This window comes from Macrotis lagotis, chromosome 2 (assembly GCF_037893015.1).
Source record: "Macrotis lagotis isolate mMagLag1 chromosome 2, bilby.v1.9.chrom.fasta, whole genome shotgun sequence".
Classification (NCBI taxonomy): Eukaryota; Metazoa; Chordata; class Mammalia; order Peramelemorphia; family Peramelidae; genus Macrotis; species Macrotis lagotis.
This window is the reverse complement of record NC_133659.1, coordinates 288,087,198-288,107,354: the sequence shown is the minus strand read 5'-3', so window position 1 is coordinate 288,107,354 and position 20,157 is coordinate 288,087,198. Positions and strand designations below refer to the sequence as shown.

The 20,157-nt window shown below is 36.6% G+C and overlaps 1 protein-coding gene across 9 annotated transcripts in view; it reads right to left on the bottom strand.

The window, feature by feature from the left end:
• The window catches only part of R3HDM2 (R3H domain containing 2), a 168,658-nt gene that overhangs the window by 34,092 nt on the left and 114,409 nt on the right, over positions 1–20,157 (bottom strand). For 5 of the 9 annotated variants that reach the window (XM_074226310.1, XM_074226319.1, XM_074226311.1 and 2 more), the window contains exons 3-10: positions 13,682–13,723; positions 7,549–7,635; positions 6,949–7,075; positions 6,037–6,115; positions 5,165–5,224; positions 4,450–4,590; positions 3,801–3,909; positions 1,132–1,227 (exon numbers count right to left, since the gene is read on the bottom strand). In XM_074226310.1, coding sequence (XP_074082411.1) covers positions 1,132–1,227; positions 3,801–3,909; positions 4,450–4,590; positions 5,165–5,224; positions 6,037–6,115; positions 6,949–7,075; positions 7,549–7,635; positions 13,682–13,723 — 741 coding nt within the window. The remainder of the gene's footprint in view (positions 1–1,131; positions 1,228–3,800; positions 3,910–4,449; positions 4,591–5,164; positions 5,225–6,036; positions 6,116–6,948; positions 7,076–7,548; positions 7,636–13,681; positions 13,724–20,157) is intronic. The other 4 variants (XM_074226312.1, XM_074226315.1, XM_074226317.1 and 1 more) reach the window with 1 other exon arrangement.

Below are 20,157 nucleotides of genomic sequence, written 5' to 3'. Positions count from 1 at the left end.
TTATCCTAACTGAGGAGGTGAAAAGCCCATACAGGTCTAAGGTTAAAAAGATTACTCCTCCTTGGGCTTTGGGGAAAGAAACTTATTGTACAAGTGTTCCAAAATAAGGAAGGACTTAGGTCTTCTGGGACAATGGAGAAAGCTCAATTTTACTGGAATGTCCTCCCTACCCCACTTCATTCTGAACTGGGTGACAGTAAGAAGTAGCATTTTTGAGGGTAGGGAGAAGGGAAATTAGGAGAAGAAGGGAAAGGAGTCAGGAAGTGAGGGTTTGAATGGATAGTGGGGTCAGATCTGAGCATGTCTTAAGTGACCATTCTACTGACCAGAAAGGGATGTTGGTTCTTCATTCTAAGTATAATTATTAGTTAATGCTATCTTTTCTTGAATAAAAACTCCTACATTCCTACTGCCCCTCTCTTTCTCCCAGTACACAGTGGCAGACTGACAGTATGTTGGGACCAAGAACAGTGGACATGGCCCAACTGCCTTAGAGAACGATGTTGCCCATGTGACTCTAGGTGCAAAAGTACCACAGAGCCAACTGTGTTTCAAAAAGTATAAGGTAAGAAACATAGGTAGAAAGAGGTTCTTTGTCTCAAAGGGCAGTGTGGGGTACTGAGTGGCAAACAGTGATATCTATGTTTTTGGAAATAAGGAACTCAGCGAGAATGGACATCAGACCTGTGTTTCCAAAATCACCAATATCCTTAAAGCTAAGGTGACTAAACAAGATGGATGTATTAGCCACATAGATAGTAAATCTGCCCCCTTGGGGCAATGACGCCTAAAATTGGGAAACAGAAGTTGGAGGGGTGGTGGGAAGGGTGGGATGGGCAAAGTTTAGGGCCCTCCCTGCTCAAACCAATTCTATTTTTAGTCTATCAGGTCTACCAAACTCAGCCAGCTCCAAATTTCAGCTCTCCTTGTCCATTGCCCAACAAATACACAGTAAGAATAATACAGATAAAAATCTATAGTTTGACAGACATTTAATTTTGGAGGTCAAATCTGGAGTTGGTTGATGCTGGTTTTTATAAACATTTATTTATGGAAGATTCATTCCATTCACAGTATCAAAGATAAAGCACTAAGAACTATGGGCTGACAACTCTCAGAAGCTACACTTACCTCTCGGGCAAATATTCTCTCTCGAACCCTTTGATATTCCTCCTCTCTCTCTTCTATTGACTTGCTCCTCCTTCCATCCTGTAATGGAACTCTGATCTAGATCGATGAGCAGAATTAAGCTAGTTAAGTTCTCCTCGTACTGCAAGCTCACTGCACACCAGCAAGGAAGAGAAACCGGGAGAGTTTATAGTTGCCATCAAAAAATTGGGAAAAAAAAATCTAATCTTGGACAGATTTCACTGGGTACATCTGACCATGCAGTTTGGGAGACAGAGATTTGGGTGGAGGGGAAGTGAGGGAAAAGGGATGGTAAGAGGCACTCTCTTTACCTCCCAAAGAATCAAGAAGAGCAACCATTTATATAGGTCAGGCTGCTTCTCTGCAACAATCAGGTACCTCTCCAGCCAGTGAGAGCCTAGAATAACCCTGAAAAATAAAATACTGTCTTGGAAGGAGAGCGATGAGTAGAAAGAAGTCAGATAAGGAAGAGCAACAATTATATCCTCAGCAGAGATAGATAAAATTTTAACAATGGGCCAGCTTATATCTCTCCTTTTTAATTCACTATTTTCTTAATCTGAAGATGTAAGCTATAAATGCTAATTTAAACAACAAGACACTGAAAATGAATTCTGAATTACAACTGTCAAGTCAGGCTCTTTAATCTTATAGTCAGCTAAGGCCATTAGAGGGAGGAAGAGAGATAGAAAACTAGCTTAAATGCATGTATGCATGTATATATGTATGTGTGTATGTATGTATGTATGTATATATGTATATAGTTAAAGAAACAGCAAAATAACAAGGGAAGGACAAAGGAAAACAAGAAAGAAGAATAAAGAGAAGGTTCAACAAGAAGACTGGATGGGCAGAGGGATAGAGAGAAGTAGGGTTGGAAGAGGAGAAAGAAAGATGTACACTGTGTTGCCCAAGGGGCTAAGAACCAATAAAAGAGTAATTTTACAAAGGCAGGAAAGAAGCCTAATTTCATAGCAAAGGGCAGGCCTAGCAGAAACATCACCTCTTCTCTCTTTTTTTCCCAGCTTTTTGGAGTGTCAAGGGATGAATATGATTACTAAACACCATTCTATTCTGGAAACTATAGGTCAGACATTTTTAGATTCTCTTAGAAGGTAAAGGACCTTGGCTGGAATGAGAGATCTCATGAATATCTGAGGGGAACCACTAAGAGAATCTAACCTTTAATTCAGTGGCTTTGAAAAGTATAAAGCACCCTGGAGAAGAGGGCAACTGCAGGGAACATTCATTCTGACCTACCAACCCCCAGTGAATAGTTGTAAGCATCAGCAGAGTTCCACTTTGACTAGTTGGTGTTCTTTGTCACTAGGGCCCCTTAAGAACCCACATTCCACCAGATCTCCTTCTAAAGTCCAAACCAATTAGACATTAGTCCTCAACTGTATAATTTCTATGCACCAAGTATAACAGATGAGGACTGGCTCAGAGCCCATTCCATTATTGATCAAGAACAAAGTTGAGAGGTCTGTATAAGTTAGAGATCACTGATCTGCCCTAAATCAATTTGTCTCTAGGCCTGGAAAATCTCTAATTTATACAAAATAGGCCATTGGAGAGATGGAAAGAAGGGTATTGGCATGGAAAGGCTGTTGTGCTTTGTTTTTCCCAACCAGGCCCACTTTGTCCACGACCATCATGATGCTCTAATCTAGGAATCTCCCTCACAAATGCCCAGAGAAAACCTTCCTGTTTTCTTCACAGCACCTTACATCCAGTTAGGAATAAAAATTAGACAATACTTATCACACAGAAATTAGATAGAACTTTATCAGTTGTTCTCTAAGTCCTCCAAATTCCATATAGCTTTCTCTCTCTCTTTTTTTTTTCCATTCTCTTGCTACAACCCTTTGGAGACTACATCAAAAACAGAGTCCTCACTTAGCTAAAGGATCAACTCAGAAAGAAGAGGGAAAACTAACCCAGCTTAAGCAATTACTGCCTAAAGGAGACCACAAGGTCAAGGCAGAAGGCAGGTCAGTAAATGAAACCTGGAGCAAATTAACTGGGAACTCAGCAGGGAGAGGACAGGCTTCCCCACAGGAGTGTGCTGTAGAGGGGATTTGTGGAATCTAACATTAAAAGTCAATGTAACTAACTCACCTTGAGAGGAAGGAGGTAGAAAATGACTAAAAGATTGGGAGAAAGGGATCAGAATCATCTTTAAACTGGGTAAATTATACCACTATCTACCTACATATTTTTCTAGTGTCCAGGAACATATCTGACTGTGGACAAATGGGAAAGGGATACAGTTGGCTTCTGGGGTGCCCTAAATAATCCCCCCTCTACTACAGAAATATCTACTTGCATGGAGACTGAAGACGCAGGAAGGGGCTTTGCTCTTGGCAATAATACCAGGGAGTTATAGGGATGGCTCTGAGAAGGGTACAGTAATTCCATAAAAAAATGAGAAAATCTAGTAAACTTTAGTATTATTTCTGTGGGGTTCAAAGAGTAGCTTCCAGATCAACAAATGCAGTCAAATAACTAAAGTAAAGATATATATATTCCATGTGGCTGGACACAAGTTCTAAATCTTTCCTCTATTTCATAAAAATTCCCCTCTCTTCCCAGTTTCTCTCTCACTGAAAACTTTCTCTGTAGACCTGCCCCTCCCATTGAGTCTTCACCTGGTTATCATCCCGGTCCATGCTGGTGTCATCTCTCTTCAGGATGAACCTCTGTTGAAATTCTACATTCTTCTCATCTTTGATATGCTCTGAGAACCTCTGTTCAGGGCTAGGGTTGTGGGAGAATGTTAGGGAAAGAAAGAGACCCTTCTGTTAGAAAGCAGACTGGACTTTGGACTTCTTCACTCATGGTTTACAATTCTCAATTTAGTTGGTGCTTATTAGAAGTGATCCCAGGGAGGTAACACTTCACTACAAATACAAGGATATCCTTAAACTGTTTAGACCCCACCCATTCTTTTTTAACTTTTACTTGCTAGGGTTTCACTTATACTACTCTCAGCAGAATTTAAATTGAAAGGCTTGGTTCATCTATTAGAAAAAGGTGATTTAGGCTATTTGCTCTGTCTGATTCTTAAGGGTCCAAAGTAGCTGAAAAATGTAAATATAAATGTAAAATGTTAAATGTAAATGTTAAAATGTAACACAGAACTACTGAAAACTAAAACTAAAACAGAGGAGAACAGGAATTAATGTGACAAGTTCAGGAATGAATTGGCAGGGTGACCTTCCCCGAACACACAAACATCCTGACCCTAAATTTTTCAGGTCAAGGAGAGCTTTTTCTAGTTTTTGCCCCCTTGCTTACATCCTTGTGTTACTGGTTTTGTTGATGATGACAGCTTTTCCAGTTTGGTCAACATTGTGGTCCATTCCAAAATAGGCAGCAACCCGGTGTAATAGCATCCGGTGATATGAGGTCATCTGAGGAAATTTCTTGAACTGGTTACTGGGGACAGCCCCAAAGTTAAGAAAAGAATAAAGGACAAAGAAAAAAATAAATTTAAGAGACAAGATTTTTGTTTGTTTGTTTTAAGTATCTGAACCAGATACTTCTCTAAGAAGAAGAGAAACATCATACAGAGAGATATGTTCAATGTGAACCAACTGGTTTTTCCTACATATCTTGTATCCAAGACACTTTAGTTTGTGCCAATATATTCAAGATTGGGACCCACTAGGGCAAAAACCCAGAGAAAGAATGATTCAGGAAATGGGGAGAAAAGCCAAGAAATGAAGGAACAGTAGAATATAGGAAAGGACTTGTTGAAAAGAAGTAACTGATTTTTCTTTTCTCTGGTCTATGCTGTAGCTGGAAAAAAAAGACCAAAAAACTTTTTTTGGCTTATATACATAATAATTCCTATTTTGGCTGCTTCTCTCCTTTTGGTGCCTAGTGAGTACTTACTTTAAAATTCAGATTTTAAGGTTAAAAATATACTACCCAAAGACACGGTTAAGATTTTTTCCTGTAAAGGACCTCCTTTCCCTCCAAACATGTGTTTCATACATATGCTACTTACTTGTTGTCATTAATGAATTCCAGAATCTCTTGTTCTAACTTTAGCAGCATCATTCTGTCCCTGTTTAAAAGATATTAAAAAGAAGTGCCCCTGTTTAGAAGAATGAAAACACAACCCTGCAAAACCACAGATGAAGAATATTTTTCAATCCTTCTTAACATGTACAAAGGTTGTCCAGGTCTCTATGTTATTGTGTTAAAAAAATAAAACAGCAAAGTAAAAGCACCTTATCTGTTCATTCCCTGCTCTCCCCCCCCTTTATTCTTTATTTATAACTTTGTTTTTAATGAGTTTAATGGGAGACATTGTGCCATTGGTCAATTTTATTAATATAAACATACATTCAATTATTTTTATAATCATTGTTCTACATTGTATCGATGGATATTTATAGGACTTTTACCTGTTAAGGTCTAACTTGCATTTGAAATAATTTTTAAAAAACTTTTATGCTCTTTGTAAACATTCTATGCCTTTAATTTTACTTTTTTCTTTTTTTTTAAAGGTTTTTGCAAGGCAATGGGGTTAAGTGGTTTGCCCAAGGCCACACAGCTAGGTAATTATTAAGTGTCTGAGACCGGATTTGAACCCAGGTACTCCTAACTCCAAGGCCAGTGCTTTATCCACCATGTCACCTAGCCGCCCCCTTATTTTTACTCTTTTCTATAGTCATATTTTCTCCATAGATTTCTCTCCTGCAATATTCTAAAATTGGAACTCTCATACCGATAATATGAATCCTTCACAAATTAAACTCCACTCTGAAGGGACACAAGATTCTAATAAGAGATCAGGGTCATAATCTATCTTTCCTCCACCACGATGATCCAACCCTACCCTAGCTTCACCCGATTCTTAAACACTATTGTTACCTTGGGTTTTTTTTCAGTGTATTTACTAGAAATTCATGTAGGTCTATTCCAGTGGAGTCTGTATATTCTTGACTGGAGTCTAGAATCATAATAGCAAAAGTACACAAAATAAGTGAAACAGATTACTGACCCCATACAACAGCCTTGATTAAGACAGGAAAGAAGGGTCCACATAATAAGGAATTAAAAATAAAAAAACCCAAAGAATACAAAAATTTAGTATCTCAAAAAAAAAAAACCCTTTAAATTTCCTGTGAAACTAAATAAAACCAGAAATCTAAGCCACAATTTTGTATAAAACACCTTTTGATGTAACTGAATGTCCTGAACAGAATGGGTTCTATTTCTAGGTCTGAGAGAAAAGTAGTAGATGGAGCTTCAACATTCAGTCCAAGCAAATAAACAATATTGAATCACTGTGCATAGATCATTCACAAAGTAGATCCAAAGGAAATTTTTAATCTGGAATGCCGTCCTCTTGTCACTCAATATGCCTTGTGAACACCTTGACATCAGTCAAGAAATTTAAAAGAAAAGAATAACTAGGAAGGAAACAGCATTTAAAGTTTCATAATAATTCATTCTGTAATCAATTGTGAAATAAGTAATTTTAAATTCTGTGGCATTCATATTACTGCTAGCTCTATTAAACATATATCAGAATTGACTACAACGTTTCTTCTGAGGTACTGCTAATATAATTGCAATGATGCCTGGAACTCAAGGATCGGGTAGGGAAGAAGGAAAAGGAAGTGGCCATTATCATCTCCTTTACCAGGAAATCATGCAGGTGGCAGGATATTCCAAAATGGGAGGTAAGACCAGTGAGATATAAGACCCAGGAAGGGAAGACCCAAGCTGTGAAGGTGAAGATTCTTCCAGGGGAGTTTCTAGGGAAGAGGAATAGCTCACCTCTAGACAGCATTTTCCTTGGGACCTTTTCTTTATTTTTGTCTTTTTCTTCCTTTTCAGAGCCATCTTTCATAGACTTCTCTTCTTCTTTGTCAGAGGGGCAACTAATATGCAACTGAATTATATCCTGGGAAGAAAGATGAGAATGTTATAGTCAATAAGGGAAAGGGCATTCCAGCAAATCTGAAGGTGATCTCTCTTCTACAAGAAAACATGTTTTATCAATTTTGTCCCCCCATTCTACTGAGAAACAATCCTTCTTGGGCTTAGAGTTAAGGCAAAGTTCTTTCTATTAGTTATCTTTTTCTGCAATGGGGAGAGCTCTGGTTATACCCAGCTCTTACTAACTGGAACTGGATTTTAAAAAGGCCCCAATTGCAAGAAAATTTCTCTCTCAACCCTAAAATTTCCTTACTTGAATTGAATGTCTTGAGTGATGCATCTTCTTTGTTTAGTATGGCTGCAGGAATTTCAGGACACATCTTCCTTCCTCCCTCCTCCTCCTCTCTAATTTTCAAATTAGATGTTCCTATTGCTGGCTGTGCCTAACCAAGAAGGTACAAAATCCAGAAGCTATTCTTTTTCCTAGAAAGAACCTACCTGGGTTTCCAGTGGCCCATCAACAAAAGGAGAAGAAGACTCCTCACACACTGCCAGGCTCCGCACTAGTTTCAGTTTAGAGTTAGACTAGAAAAAAATGAAGATATGTACCAGCTGAGAATTTAGGGTTGCCCTTTTCTGGTTTTGCCAAACACTTATCAAAAAAAAATTCTAGTTCTACAAACTAGGTCCTTCATGTGCAGGACTGTTCAAGTCTATTACTTTTAAGAAAAACATGAGCAGTGGTAGTAATTACTACTGTCCTGGCATTCCTCTTGATATCCCTAAGGATATTATCTGTACCCCAAATCCAGGCCCAGAAACAGAAGTCCCAAAATGCATATAATGTGAAAAGTGTCCATGGAACAAGAAAGAACAACAGCTAAAGGTAGATATGCAAAATGCTGAATGAATGCCCTACACTCCACTGCCATGCTACAGAAGAATAGGTTACTTGGGGTAGTTTATAAACTGGATGATCCTCAGAAGCAAGCAATTTATTCTGTAAATCACTGTTCTCTTTTGGATTTCCAGAAAGAAACTACAGAGTGGACCATTTGAAGCATGCTCTACTTTAAAAGACACTTTAGATAGAAATCTGTGTTCATCATTTCTCAACCTATTTCATTGTGTCATTTGTTCATTTCCTTTTGCAAATCTGAAAAAAGGGGTCCACCCAATTCAATTCAATATGTACTATTAACTCTCTACTCTAATCAAGACATAAGTGTTAAGCTATAAGGATAGAAAAATAAAATTTAATAATCACTGTCCCTCAAGGAACTTTCATTGTGAGGGATAGGGAGGAGGAAACACAACATGGAAACAGAGAAGTAACTACAAAATATACATAAAATACAAAATGATTTGAGAGAAGTATATTAGATTCACTTATAGTGATTGAAATGAGGAGTCCCTAGAATTAAGGAATTAAAAAATGAGGATACTTGGTTGGTTTCTCCTAGCCATTCCAATACTATCATGTGATGGCAAATACGTTCACCCCACAGGGTTATAATAACTCAGTATCGCAGTAGGGTCTGTATGAAATGAAAATGAGTTATAATGTGGTAATCCAAGAATGTACACTAGGGACAGGAAATGGAAACCCACACATGCCCAAAAGGAACTAAAAAAACAATCTTTTTTTTTTTTGACAGACTTAAGCAGCCCTACCCTGAAAGTATAATTTCTTTTTATTTATTTATTCATTTATTTTCACAATACAATAGTCTTGCTGTAAAAGTAAACAATCCCCCTTCCCCCCTACAAAGATAGAGAAACCTCAAGAAAAATGAAGTGAAAGAAAAAAATCAGACTTCAGTCTGTGTTCCTGTTACTATCTCTGGGATAGATTGTATTATTTATTATAAGTCCATCAGAGAAGTTGATCCATTATTTTTTCCCCCACAGTTGTACTTTCCTCCATCTCATTCCTCTCTACCCCCACTTATTCTAATCTCTCTCTCCTTTCACCCACACTCAAAAGTGTGTTGTACTGACTACCCTCACCCATAATCTTCCCTCCCTTCTATCACCTACATCCCCCCACTTTTCTCCCCCATCACCTGTCTCCCATTCCTTTCCTCTCCTTCTTCCTCTAGGGTAAGACAGATTTCTATACCCTATTGAGTGTATATGTTATTTCCTCTCCGATCCATTTCTTATGAAAATGGTCATACAGTCTCCCTCCCACTTCATTGTAAAATCTTATTCTTGACTCTTTAAAATGTAATTATCTTAGCCCATTCTACCTCTCCTTTTCCTTTCTCTCAGTACATTCCTTTCTCATCTACTGGCTCCATCTTTATAATATATTATACCTTTATTTTCAGCTTCCTCCTCTGCCTTGCCTATATATGCTCCTTCTAACTGCTTGAATAAATGAGAAGGTTCATGTGAATTATTAGTTTGCAGGAATATAAGCAGTTCATCATCATTAAATCCCTCATTATTTGCCCTTCCCATCCATGTTCTCTATGCTTCACCTGAGTCCTATACTTGAAGATCAAACTTTCTGTTCAGTTCTGATCATTTCAGCAGAAAAGTTTGAAAGTCCCCTATTTCACTAAATGTTCATCTAAAATAATATTATTTATAGCATGATAGAGATAGGAATAAAATACTTTTGGCCTCTAAATCTGCTGGGACAGTTTCTGCCTAGAGGCAGTTAAGTGGCACAGTGAAGAGAGTACTAGACTCAAGAGTCAGAAGAATCCAAGTTCCAAATCCTGTCTGAGATACTAGTTATGTGATCCTAGGTAAGTCATACTGCCTGTGCCTCAGTTTGCTCAACTGTAAAATGGGAGATGATAACTGCAACTTGTCATGAGAATCAAATGAAGTATTTGTAAAGCACTTAACCTAATTCTAGCAGCTTATTTTTTTTTCTTTTTTAGGAAGCCTCAAAGATGAACAGGAAAAGTCTCATCTTTAATATAATAGAAATGCCTCTTCTTTTTCAGGAAGACCAAGTTAATATTTACTCCCTTTGATACCAGATTTGCAATCTTTGACTAAATGTCACTGGTAAAGGCAAATTGAGTATTTGAGGGGTGGCTAGGTGACGTAGTGGATAAAGCACCAGCCTTGGAGTCAGGAATACCTGGGTTCAAATCCAGTCTCAGACACTTAATAATTACCTAGCTGTGTGGCCTTGGGCAAGCCACTTAACCCCATTTGCCTTGCAAAAAAAAAAATTGAGTATTTGAACCTAAAACGCTCTTTGGTTTCTTCAAGTTTTGTTAACAAAGGGGAGGTAAAGGTTCCGTTAAGATGTATGTCTGGGGCCAGATGGTCCCAAAACTATGATAGGGTTGGGAAAAGCTGGTTTTAAAGGTAAAAGTAAGAAATACTGACAACCAGATAGGCAGAATCCTTAGGGATAGGAAGAGGAATGCCAGGACAGAAGCCTCTCTTAAGTGATGAATCATGGTCTTTACAAGGTGTTCTAAAACCTAATGTAGCTCTGGTGCAAAGCATTATTGTCACTGATTACTTTTAAACCATTTTTGAACAGTTTCTTCCCTGATAAGGTTCTACTGTCTTCTCATGCATGATGTGAGTTTATTATTTATTCTCCTCTGTGAGTGACTTAGAATCATTTTTTCATTAACTTTGCCATTCCATATTTAATCATATGGCATCAGCAGAAAAAAACTGCTGTTAAAAATCATAAGTCTCTGTTTTAAGGAGTAACTGGAAAGCATAAAATTACTGTAGTTTCCCAAATACGATGCAGCATTCTTTTCCTCTATCAATTCTAGGTCTAATCCATATATTAATAACACATATTTCCAGAATATCTCTCTCTGCTCCATTCAGTACATGACATTATAATGGATCCATCCAATGGCATATGATTATCTGGAAAATGGGCATCTATTCACTTAGTTTTTCCTGGGTAGATAGTTATGTCAAACTCAGGAGGTTGATGATGGCCTGGGGTTTAATATCATCCATCTACAAGACCATATGGAAAGTATTATCATCTTTAGGAAATCCTTAGTCTATTTGTACTGTTAGATGTCCTTGGAGCCTGGGAAATACTTTTGACATGTATATCTACCTGATGCTTGCTTATAATCAGAGCTGCTGAACCAAGTTTATTTCTATTTTTAACATAAGAATGAGAGATATCCTGTCGGAATAGAAAATTTAAAGTAACGTTTTGCTTTACTGAAGCAAATTATTTTTATAATTGACAACCAGCAAAGTAGAAATTGAACTTTCAGGGGTAGCTAGGTGGCGCAGTGGATAGAGCACTGGCCCTGGAGTCAGGAGTACCTCAGTTCAAATCCGGCCTCAGACACTTAATTACCTAGCTGTGTGGCCTTGGGCAAGCCACATAACCCCATTGCCTTACAAAAAAAAAAGAAAAGAAAAAAAAAGAAAACCTAAGAAATAAAACAAAACAAAAAAAAAAAAAAAACAGTGAACTTTCTAGTCAACTGCATGACCATAAGATGCCACGAAGTGGATGGAGGACTAGTTTTGATTGAAATCAGGAAGGTTTGATTGAACCTTGGATTGAATCAGGTTCAAGTCTTGTCTTTTAAGACATAGAGATTAAAAGATAGTTACATCCAGGAGTATGCTAGTAAAAGTTTCACGACTGTTTCTGTCCATTCCCCTTACTATATACACATCACACTTTTCTTTCTTTTTGGCAAGGCAATGGGGTTAAATGACTTGCTCAAAGTCACACAGTTAAGGTAATTTTTAAGTATCTGAGGTAGGATTTGAACTCAGGTCCTCATGATTCCAGGACCCTTAGCTGCCCATTAATCTTAATTTCAATTATTAACATTTTTCTCCTAAATAAAGTTTCAATAATATTTTTTCATTTCATACAAGTCAATTACCAATCTAATTCAACCTCCAATCAAGAACTCTCCCCTTATAACAAAGCCAAACAGTTAAATAAAACCAACCATACATCAAACAAGCTTGACATTGTATTAAATGTTCAGCATTTAATGAGAGGAAGAAGGTGGTATGTTGTTACCTGTGCCCCTAAAACTAATAATAGCCACTGAATTTGAGTTCAATTGCCTGTTGGCATTTTCATTTACACTACTATGTCAATAATATGCATAATGTTCCCTGATTAATCTTTCTTTGATCTAGATCATAGAAGACATTCTGCGTTTCCTTGAATCATAATTTCACAGGAAGTACTAATATTCGAATTACATTCATAGCTGTAACTTGTCTAATCATTTTGGTTGGTCAAGGTTGTGTTTTTGTTGCTACTACAACTAGTATTGTGTGTCGATTATTTTAACAAAGTTGGCAGAAAGAAGTAAGCAAGTATATTAATAGGAGAGTTGTGTTTTCTCAATTGCCTTTTTCAGTACTAATAATGAATGACTGACCATGTATCTATCCTTCCCTCTTTTAGATATCTTGCAAGTCAATTCCTCAATATCATCAAAAATGTGTCACCTGCACCAAGATTTCTTTTTCATATACTAAGGGAATTCATTCTAATTTTTTTGATCATGATTATAATTTCACTAATATAGGGAACTTTGGGTGAGGACATGGCCACTAACAATGGAAATCAGCAACTTCTCTGAAACTTATATTAAAAGATTAAGATGAATACTTATTGAACTAAAGATTAAGTGTTTTGTCCCAGGATCACATAGCCAATATGTGACAGAAGTGAGATTTGAATTTGGGTCTTCTATACCATGTTGCTTTCTTGTGATGTGAATTATTTAAATTAATTTAAAATAACTATTGAGGGGCAGCTAGGTGGCACAATGAATAGAGCACAGGTACTGGAGTCAAGAGAACTTGAGCTCAAATCCGGTCTCAGATACCTAATAACTGCCTAGCTGTATGACCTCAGGCAAGTTGCTTAACCTCAATGCCTTAAATAAATAAAATAAAATAAAAAAAACTACTAAACACACTTTTATCTGTACAATGAAAGAGTTGGAGTAGATGATTTCCGGGGTCCCAGTTTTATATCTATGATCTTCATTATCATCTACTGTGTGCACAGAGTCAGGTGTTGAAGTTAATAAAAGAAGCATAAGACAGGGTCTTTGATATTAAGAAATGTGATTGAATGAATGATTGAATATATAGCAAGCTAAGACAAACCTCTGAAAAACTACAAGCACATCCAGATTGTTAGTAGCCAAGGACCTGGTAGAAGGAAAGTCTATGGTGACCTTCACCATCACAGCAGAGAACATCCACAGAGATGGTTCAGCACACTACTGGCTCATGGTGTGTGTACATGCCATGGGGTCGAGATTTATAGGGAATGTGATTTATTGCAAGTTCACCATGTTCCAGAAGGTCATTGATGGGTTGGAATGCCAACAGAATCAGCACTCTGATTCAAAGGATAGTAGCTATTGGTAGGTTGCTCCTTCTCAGCAAGGGAACAAAACTCCAACTATGTCAATGATAGATAATAGAAAACATCAAGAACCACAACATCATAATAGAAATGGAAGGAGATGGCTGAGGAGAGCTAGGGATGTTTAGAGAAAAGAAAATGAGAAAATTTTACCCATATCAAATGATAAAAACCAGAGAGTTGTGATGAGATGAATGATACTAAGGGTGATCAATGCTCCTGGACAGAAGGTAGTGATTGTGGCTCTCTCACCTTAGCTCTTTTTCTGGCATGTCCATGGTTGGAAGCCCGTCTCTGCAAAAAAGGGGGAAAAAATCATTAAAGGGAGGGAAAAAAAATCAACAGCTGGGTAATCATCTTCTGGTTCAACCGACAAAATCTATGGAAGTAGGAACTATTCAAGACGCATCTAGGTTCCCCTGAGAATTAAGAGAGTAGAATGACAGCTGGAGCACACCGTCCAAACAAAAAGACGTCCAGAGTTGACTGGCTAATCCACATACCAAGAAGGACCAGGTATGGCCAAATCATGTAACCTATCAGAACTTGGTAGCTCCACTTGTGTACAAAAGGAATAATAATAATGAGGCTAATTGTATTATGGTGCTGCAAGACTACCTGGGATTTAGCATGATACTGATAGCCAGGAATGTGTGCTTCTACTAAACTGATTCAGAACATCTGATTGTGACAAGAAAAACTCAACTGAGCTGATTTCATCAGCTGGTTTTCATGCCACATATATGTGGCATTGCTTTATTTTGTAATATTTTTAATTCTATGGTTAAAAACAAATATATTAATCCAAGGAAATTTATAAAAGCTATTATTCTAAAATAGAACTTTAACAACTGTTAAGAGATATAGCTGCAGCTGCTGGTATGGGAAACTCAAACTCAAGTATCATTCAAGCCTACAATGAGACAGAAATAGCTAGACTGAATCCTAAAAGAAAGAATGATCAAAAATAGGGGGTGGGGAATGAGGGAAGGGGCTAGAAACAATGCTAAGGACCGAAATCTACTCCTGTAAAATAGCTTAGCTAATCCTCAGAAAACAAAGACCTTCCAAGGGTTCTGACAACTAGAAAGGTTGTTTCTGATTCCTCTACAATATAAAATTCTGAAAGTAGAAAAATACCAAGAACAAATTAGAAATTTTTTAAAGCTGTTTAACATTACTATAAAGAAATGCTGATCATGGATGAGACAATTCAAAGACTGGAACACTGAAGATAGGAAAATAATTTTTACCAACAAAGCTCATTTTTAAAACTCAAACTTACACAAAAATTATCAAAAGTAATCCAGAAAGGGGCGGCTAGGTGGTGCAGTGGATAGAGCACCAGCCCTGGAGTTAGGAGTACCTGAGTTCAAATCCGGCCTCAGACACTTAATAATTACCTAGCTGTGTGGCCTTGGGCAAGTCACTTAACCCCATTGCCTTGACAAAAAAAAAAGTAATCCAGATGAATCTATAAAATCTGGGTCTGATATCTGACTACATAACATTTACATATACACCTAAAAAGTTTTGGAGATTTTTAAAAAATCTGGTGACCCTAAAAATCTTGCCCCGAATAAGAAAATGAACTGTGATAAATATATTGATTTAATGAGAAGCAAACTTATTCCAGAATTAGAGAAATTCCTAAAGGGAAATGGAGCACATTATGGTAATCTACCATGCCACACAACATGAGAGATTAAAAAATTTAAACAAATGATGAAGATGAATATGTCTCAATGGCCTGGAAATAGGTCTAAATGAAACCCCAATGAAAACTATGAAGTATAATAATCAAGGTTAGAACTGGTAATGTACATTTAATGCCAAATCATATATGAAACATTAAATGGATTGAAATCTGTAAGAATAAAAGCCTTTTCCAATAGACAAATAGTTAAAAGGAAATGAATAGGCAGTTTTCAAAGGAAGAAATCCTCTAGATATTAATATATATTATAAAAAATGCTCCAAAATCACTAATAAAAGGAATACAAGTTAAAGCAACTCTGAAGTTTCATCTCCCAACCATGAGATTAGCAAAATTGATCAAAAACAAAAAAAAAGGAAAATGATAAATTTTGGAGAACTGTGGGAAAACAGGCTTATTAATACATATTAATAAAGATACTTAAAACTATATTCAAAAAGTTACTATACTTTGTCCTAAAGATATCACTACTGGGTCCATACTTTATACAAATTAAGAAAAATAATAATAGGATCCTTACATGCAAGTATTTTTTTACAACTTTTGTTATGGTGACAAACATCTGGGTACATGTCATTTTCACAATACTATTACATTGTAAAAAAATTATGATAGTTTCAGAGAAACCTGGGAAGAATTATGTGAACTGATAGAGAATAACATAAGCAGGATCAGGAAAATTATTTATATAATAACATTTCTGTTTGTTTTTTTCTATGGTTTTTTGCAAGGCAATGGGGTTAAGTGGCTTGCCCAAGGCCACACAGCTAGGTAATTATTAAGTGTCTGAGGCCAGATTTGAACTCAGGTACTCCTGACTCCAGGGCTGATGCTCTATCCACTGAGCCACCTAGCTACCCCATAATAACATTTTAAAGACAAAATAATGCTGAAAGACTTAAGAACTATTATCAACAAATTAGCCAAATAAATTCCAAGATTGATCACAGACCACGCCGAACAACTCTAGACTGAGATACTGGAGTCAAGTTGCAGTTTAACATATATTTTTTAGACATGATCAACAACAAAATTTCTTTTGTTTGATTCATCATATTTTTTAGAGCTTTGGCTTCTTTTTTTTTATCAATAGACCAGAGGTAGGATTTAAATAAAATTAAACGAATATAGCAAAAGTTCATATTGCAAAATAAATTGAATTTTTTAACGATGTAACAACTTTAAGTTTTTAATATAAGGTAATACACTTAATTAACTGTCACAATTAATTTGACCACCACTGTACCTCTCTTAGAAGATTATGGCTATTCCATGGCTCCAACAATGATCATGAAAAAATTATTTAGTTTCTTGGAGGCCTGAGATTCCACTATTATAAAACAGAAATAATAACACTTATCCTGCTACCTCACAGATTTATTTTGGCTTAAATACTTTATAAAATTTAAGAAATTATACAAATGAGATTTCCAAGAAATCAAAATTGACCATTTTATCTTCAACATTCTCTAAATATGAGACTGTATTAATTTTACTAGGCATTAAAAGAGAATGCATCTTTCTTTCTTTAATTTATTTTTATTAAAGATATTATTTGAGTTTTACAATTTTCCCCTCAATCTTACTTCCCTCCCCCACCCCACCCCCACAGAAAGCAATATGTCAGTCTTTACTTTGTTTCCATGTTGTACCTTGATCCAAATTGGGTGTGATGAGAGAGAAATCATATCCTTAAAGAAGAGACAAGAAGTCTAAGAAGTAACAAGATCAGACAATAAGATATCTGTTTTTTTCTAAATTAAAGAGAATAGTCCTTGAACTTTGTTCAAACTCCACATCTCCTTATCTGGATACAAATGGCACTCTCCTTTGCGGACAGCCCAAAATTGCTCCCGATTGTTGCACTGATGGAAAGAGCAAGTCCTTCAAGGTTGAACATCACTCCCACGTTGCTGTTAGGGTATACAGTGTTTCTCTGGTTCTGTTCATCTCACTCAGCATCAGTTCATGCAAATCCCTCCAGGCTTTCCTGAAATCCCGCCCCTCCTGGTTTTTAATAGAACAACAGTGTTCCATGACATACATATGCCACAGTTTGTTAAGCCATTCCCCAATTGAAGGACATTTACTTGATTTCCAATTCCTTGCCACCACAAACAGGGCTGCTATAAATATTTTTGTACAAGTGATGTTTTTTACCCTTTTTCATCATCTCTTCAGGATATAGCCCCAGTAGTGGTATTGCTGGGTCAAAGGGTAAGCACATTTTTGTTGCCCTTTGGGTGTAGTTCCAAATTTCTCTCCAGAAAGGCTGGATGAGTTCACAGCTCCACCAACAGTGTAATAGTGTCCCAGATTTCCCAGAACCCTTCCAACAATGTCATTATCCTTTCTGGTCATATTGGACAATCTGAAAGGTGTGAGGTGGTACTTCACAGAAGCTTTAATTTGAATTTCTCTAATAATTAAGAGAATGCATCTTTCAAAGGCTCATAAAACTATAGTTTCATTTTGTAGATCCCAAACTATCAACGAAATATTTGTTTAAAAATTGAAATGTATTATCAGAAAAATATTATAAACAACCATTATAATATAAATTGAAAGAATAATAAAATAACATTGAATGCTAAGTAACTGAAATGACTAAGCTTGACCCTGAAGAAGTTGAGAAGATACATCTCTCTTTCCTTCAATGGAAAGGCAGAGGACTATGGGTATGGAATGATGATTAAATTTATGTGTTACCTTTCTAGAAAAGGGAAGATTGAGAAGGGTATATTTAGGAATGGAGGTAATATAAAAACAAAAGATTTTTAAAATGTAGTGGGATGAGGTTTGAAATATGGAACCTTACTGGGTCAATGGAACTGAATTGTTGGTGGCAGGGAAACAATCCTCTCAATGAATGTGCAGTCAGAATTCCAGAGATGCCAAAAATCATTTCCAACAGTCCAAGAGCTGAGAGCTATTACCCCATTCTTCACCCTCTGCAACGTACTGGCTTCTGGGAAGGTTCTAAGATAGAAGAGACAGATGCTGCTCCAAAAATGTTCTAGTATTTATGAGAAGTCCCCAGCAGTGATGTGGACAGGAATGAAGGCTCCTAAGGGATACTGGCAAGGCCTGCAAGAGTATTGGTTCCCCAGAAGAACACTGCCCACCCCTAACAGCAACATGGGAGTGATGATCAACCTAAATCAACTTGCTTATTCCATCAGTGCAACAATCAGATGCAATTTTGGGTTACCTGTGATGGAGAATACCATCTGTATCCAGAAAAAGAATTTTGGAGTTTGAACAAAGACCAAAAATTATAACCTTTAATTAAAAAAAAATTATCTTATTACATAATTTTGCTATCTCTTAAACTTTATTTTTCTTCCTTAAGGATACGATTCTCTATTATCACATTCAACTTAGATCAGTGTATAAAACGGAAACAATGTAAAGACTAACAGACTCCCTTCTGTGGGGGGTGGGGGAGGGAAGTGAGACTAGGGGGGGAAAATTGTAAAATTCAAAATAAATAAGTAAATAAATAAATATTTTTTAAAAGAGTATTGGTTCACTCAAGAAACAATCAGGATGGAACTAATACAAAAACTTTTGCAGTTTACACAACAGTATGGAGAGGAATTCCACTAAAGTCAGGAAAGAAAGGCTGCTCTATCTGCTTATTATGCATAAGATGGATTTTTGTAAGTAAAAGATTGCTTCCAAGCCTACATAATAAAGCATTTAGCATTATTTACAGTGATCTCTTGGGAACAGAATAACTTAGTCATAAGAGCTAATTTAATTATACCTTTCACCATTATATGACAGTGCATAAATAAGCTTTCACTTCTTATCCATCTTAAGAATTCAAGATTCATTAATGTTTTCAGGGTCAGTAACGAGAGGAATAGATAACCACTGCTTGACATAGAATTTCTCTCTTTTACCACAGTAAGAAAGGAGCTCAGGTAATAGAATCTTATGATGTTAGAGACTACTAGATGTCACACTGGATAGAGTGCTGGTCAAGATTATCTGAGATCAGATCCAGCATCAAACACCAGCTTTGGGACCCTAAGCAACTGACTTAACTTTCCTCATTATCGGTTTCCTCACCTGAAAGATGAGAATAATAGCATATATCTCCCAGGGTAACTGTGGGAATATAATATTTGAAAGGCACTTTGAAGACTGTAAAGTAGCACATAAATGTGAACTTTTATTATTGTTGTCTTCTTAGGCCCCATTTAGCTACTGAATAAGTCTAATTATGTATCTTTACATCAAACCTAAACTTGCCTCTTCCTAGCTATCTGCCTGTTTTTCTTTCTTTTTGCCAATTTGAATTAAGCAGAGTAATAAATACTTTTCCCACATGACAGTACTTTAGATACTTGGGAACTACTCTTAGGTCTCCCCTCATTTTTTATCTCTAGGTTAAAAATTCCCAATTCTTTCAATTGTTCTTCATATGACATGAACTTGAAGCCCTTCACAATCCTGTTTGCACTACTGGAAATTCTCCAAAATTTCCTTCCTAAAATGTGGTATCCAAAACCAAATTGAATACTCTTGGTGTGATCTGACCTCTTTATTCCTGTAAATTGTACCTCTCTTAACATAATCTAAAATTGCACAAGCTTTCTTGTCTGTTATATCACTGTTATCTCATTTTGAGTTTTCAGGTCATTGATGAAGACTTTATATTCACCACTTTGAAATTATCTGCTAAGGGTCAAGTACCTATACAGGTTTCTTAGGAGATTCTCCCTCTGTCTATTTTCCCTCATCTCCCTGTTCTCTGTTCCTTCTTTCCTCTCTCATCAGTTGTTTTTCCTCTTTTATACTTTACAGAAAAGAAGAACTTCAGATTTATAAGGGACCTTAGTGGCTGTCCAATCCAACTAATTTTTGAAAAAGAGTTGGGTTTTTTTTAGGTTTTTGCAAGGCAAATGGGGTTAAGTAGCTTGCCCAAGGCCACACAGCTAGGTAATTATTAAGTGTCTGAGACCGGATTTGAACCCAGGTACTCCTGACTCCAAGGCCGGTG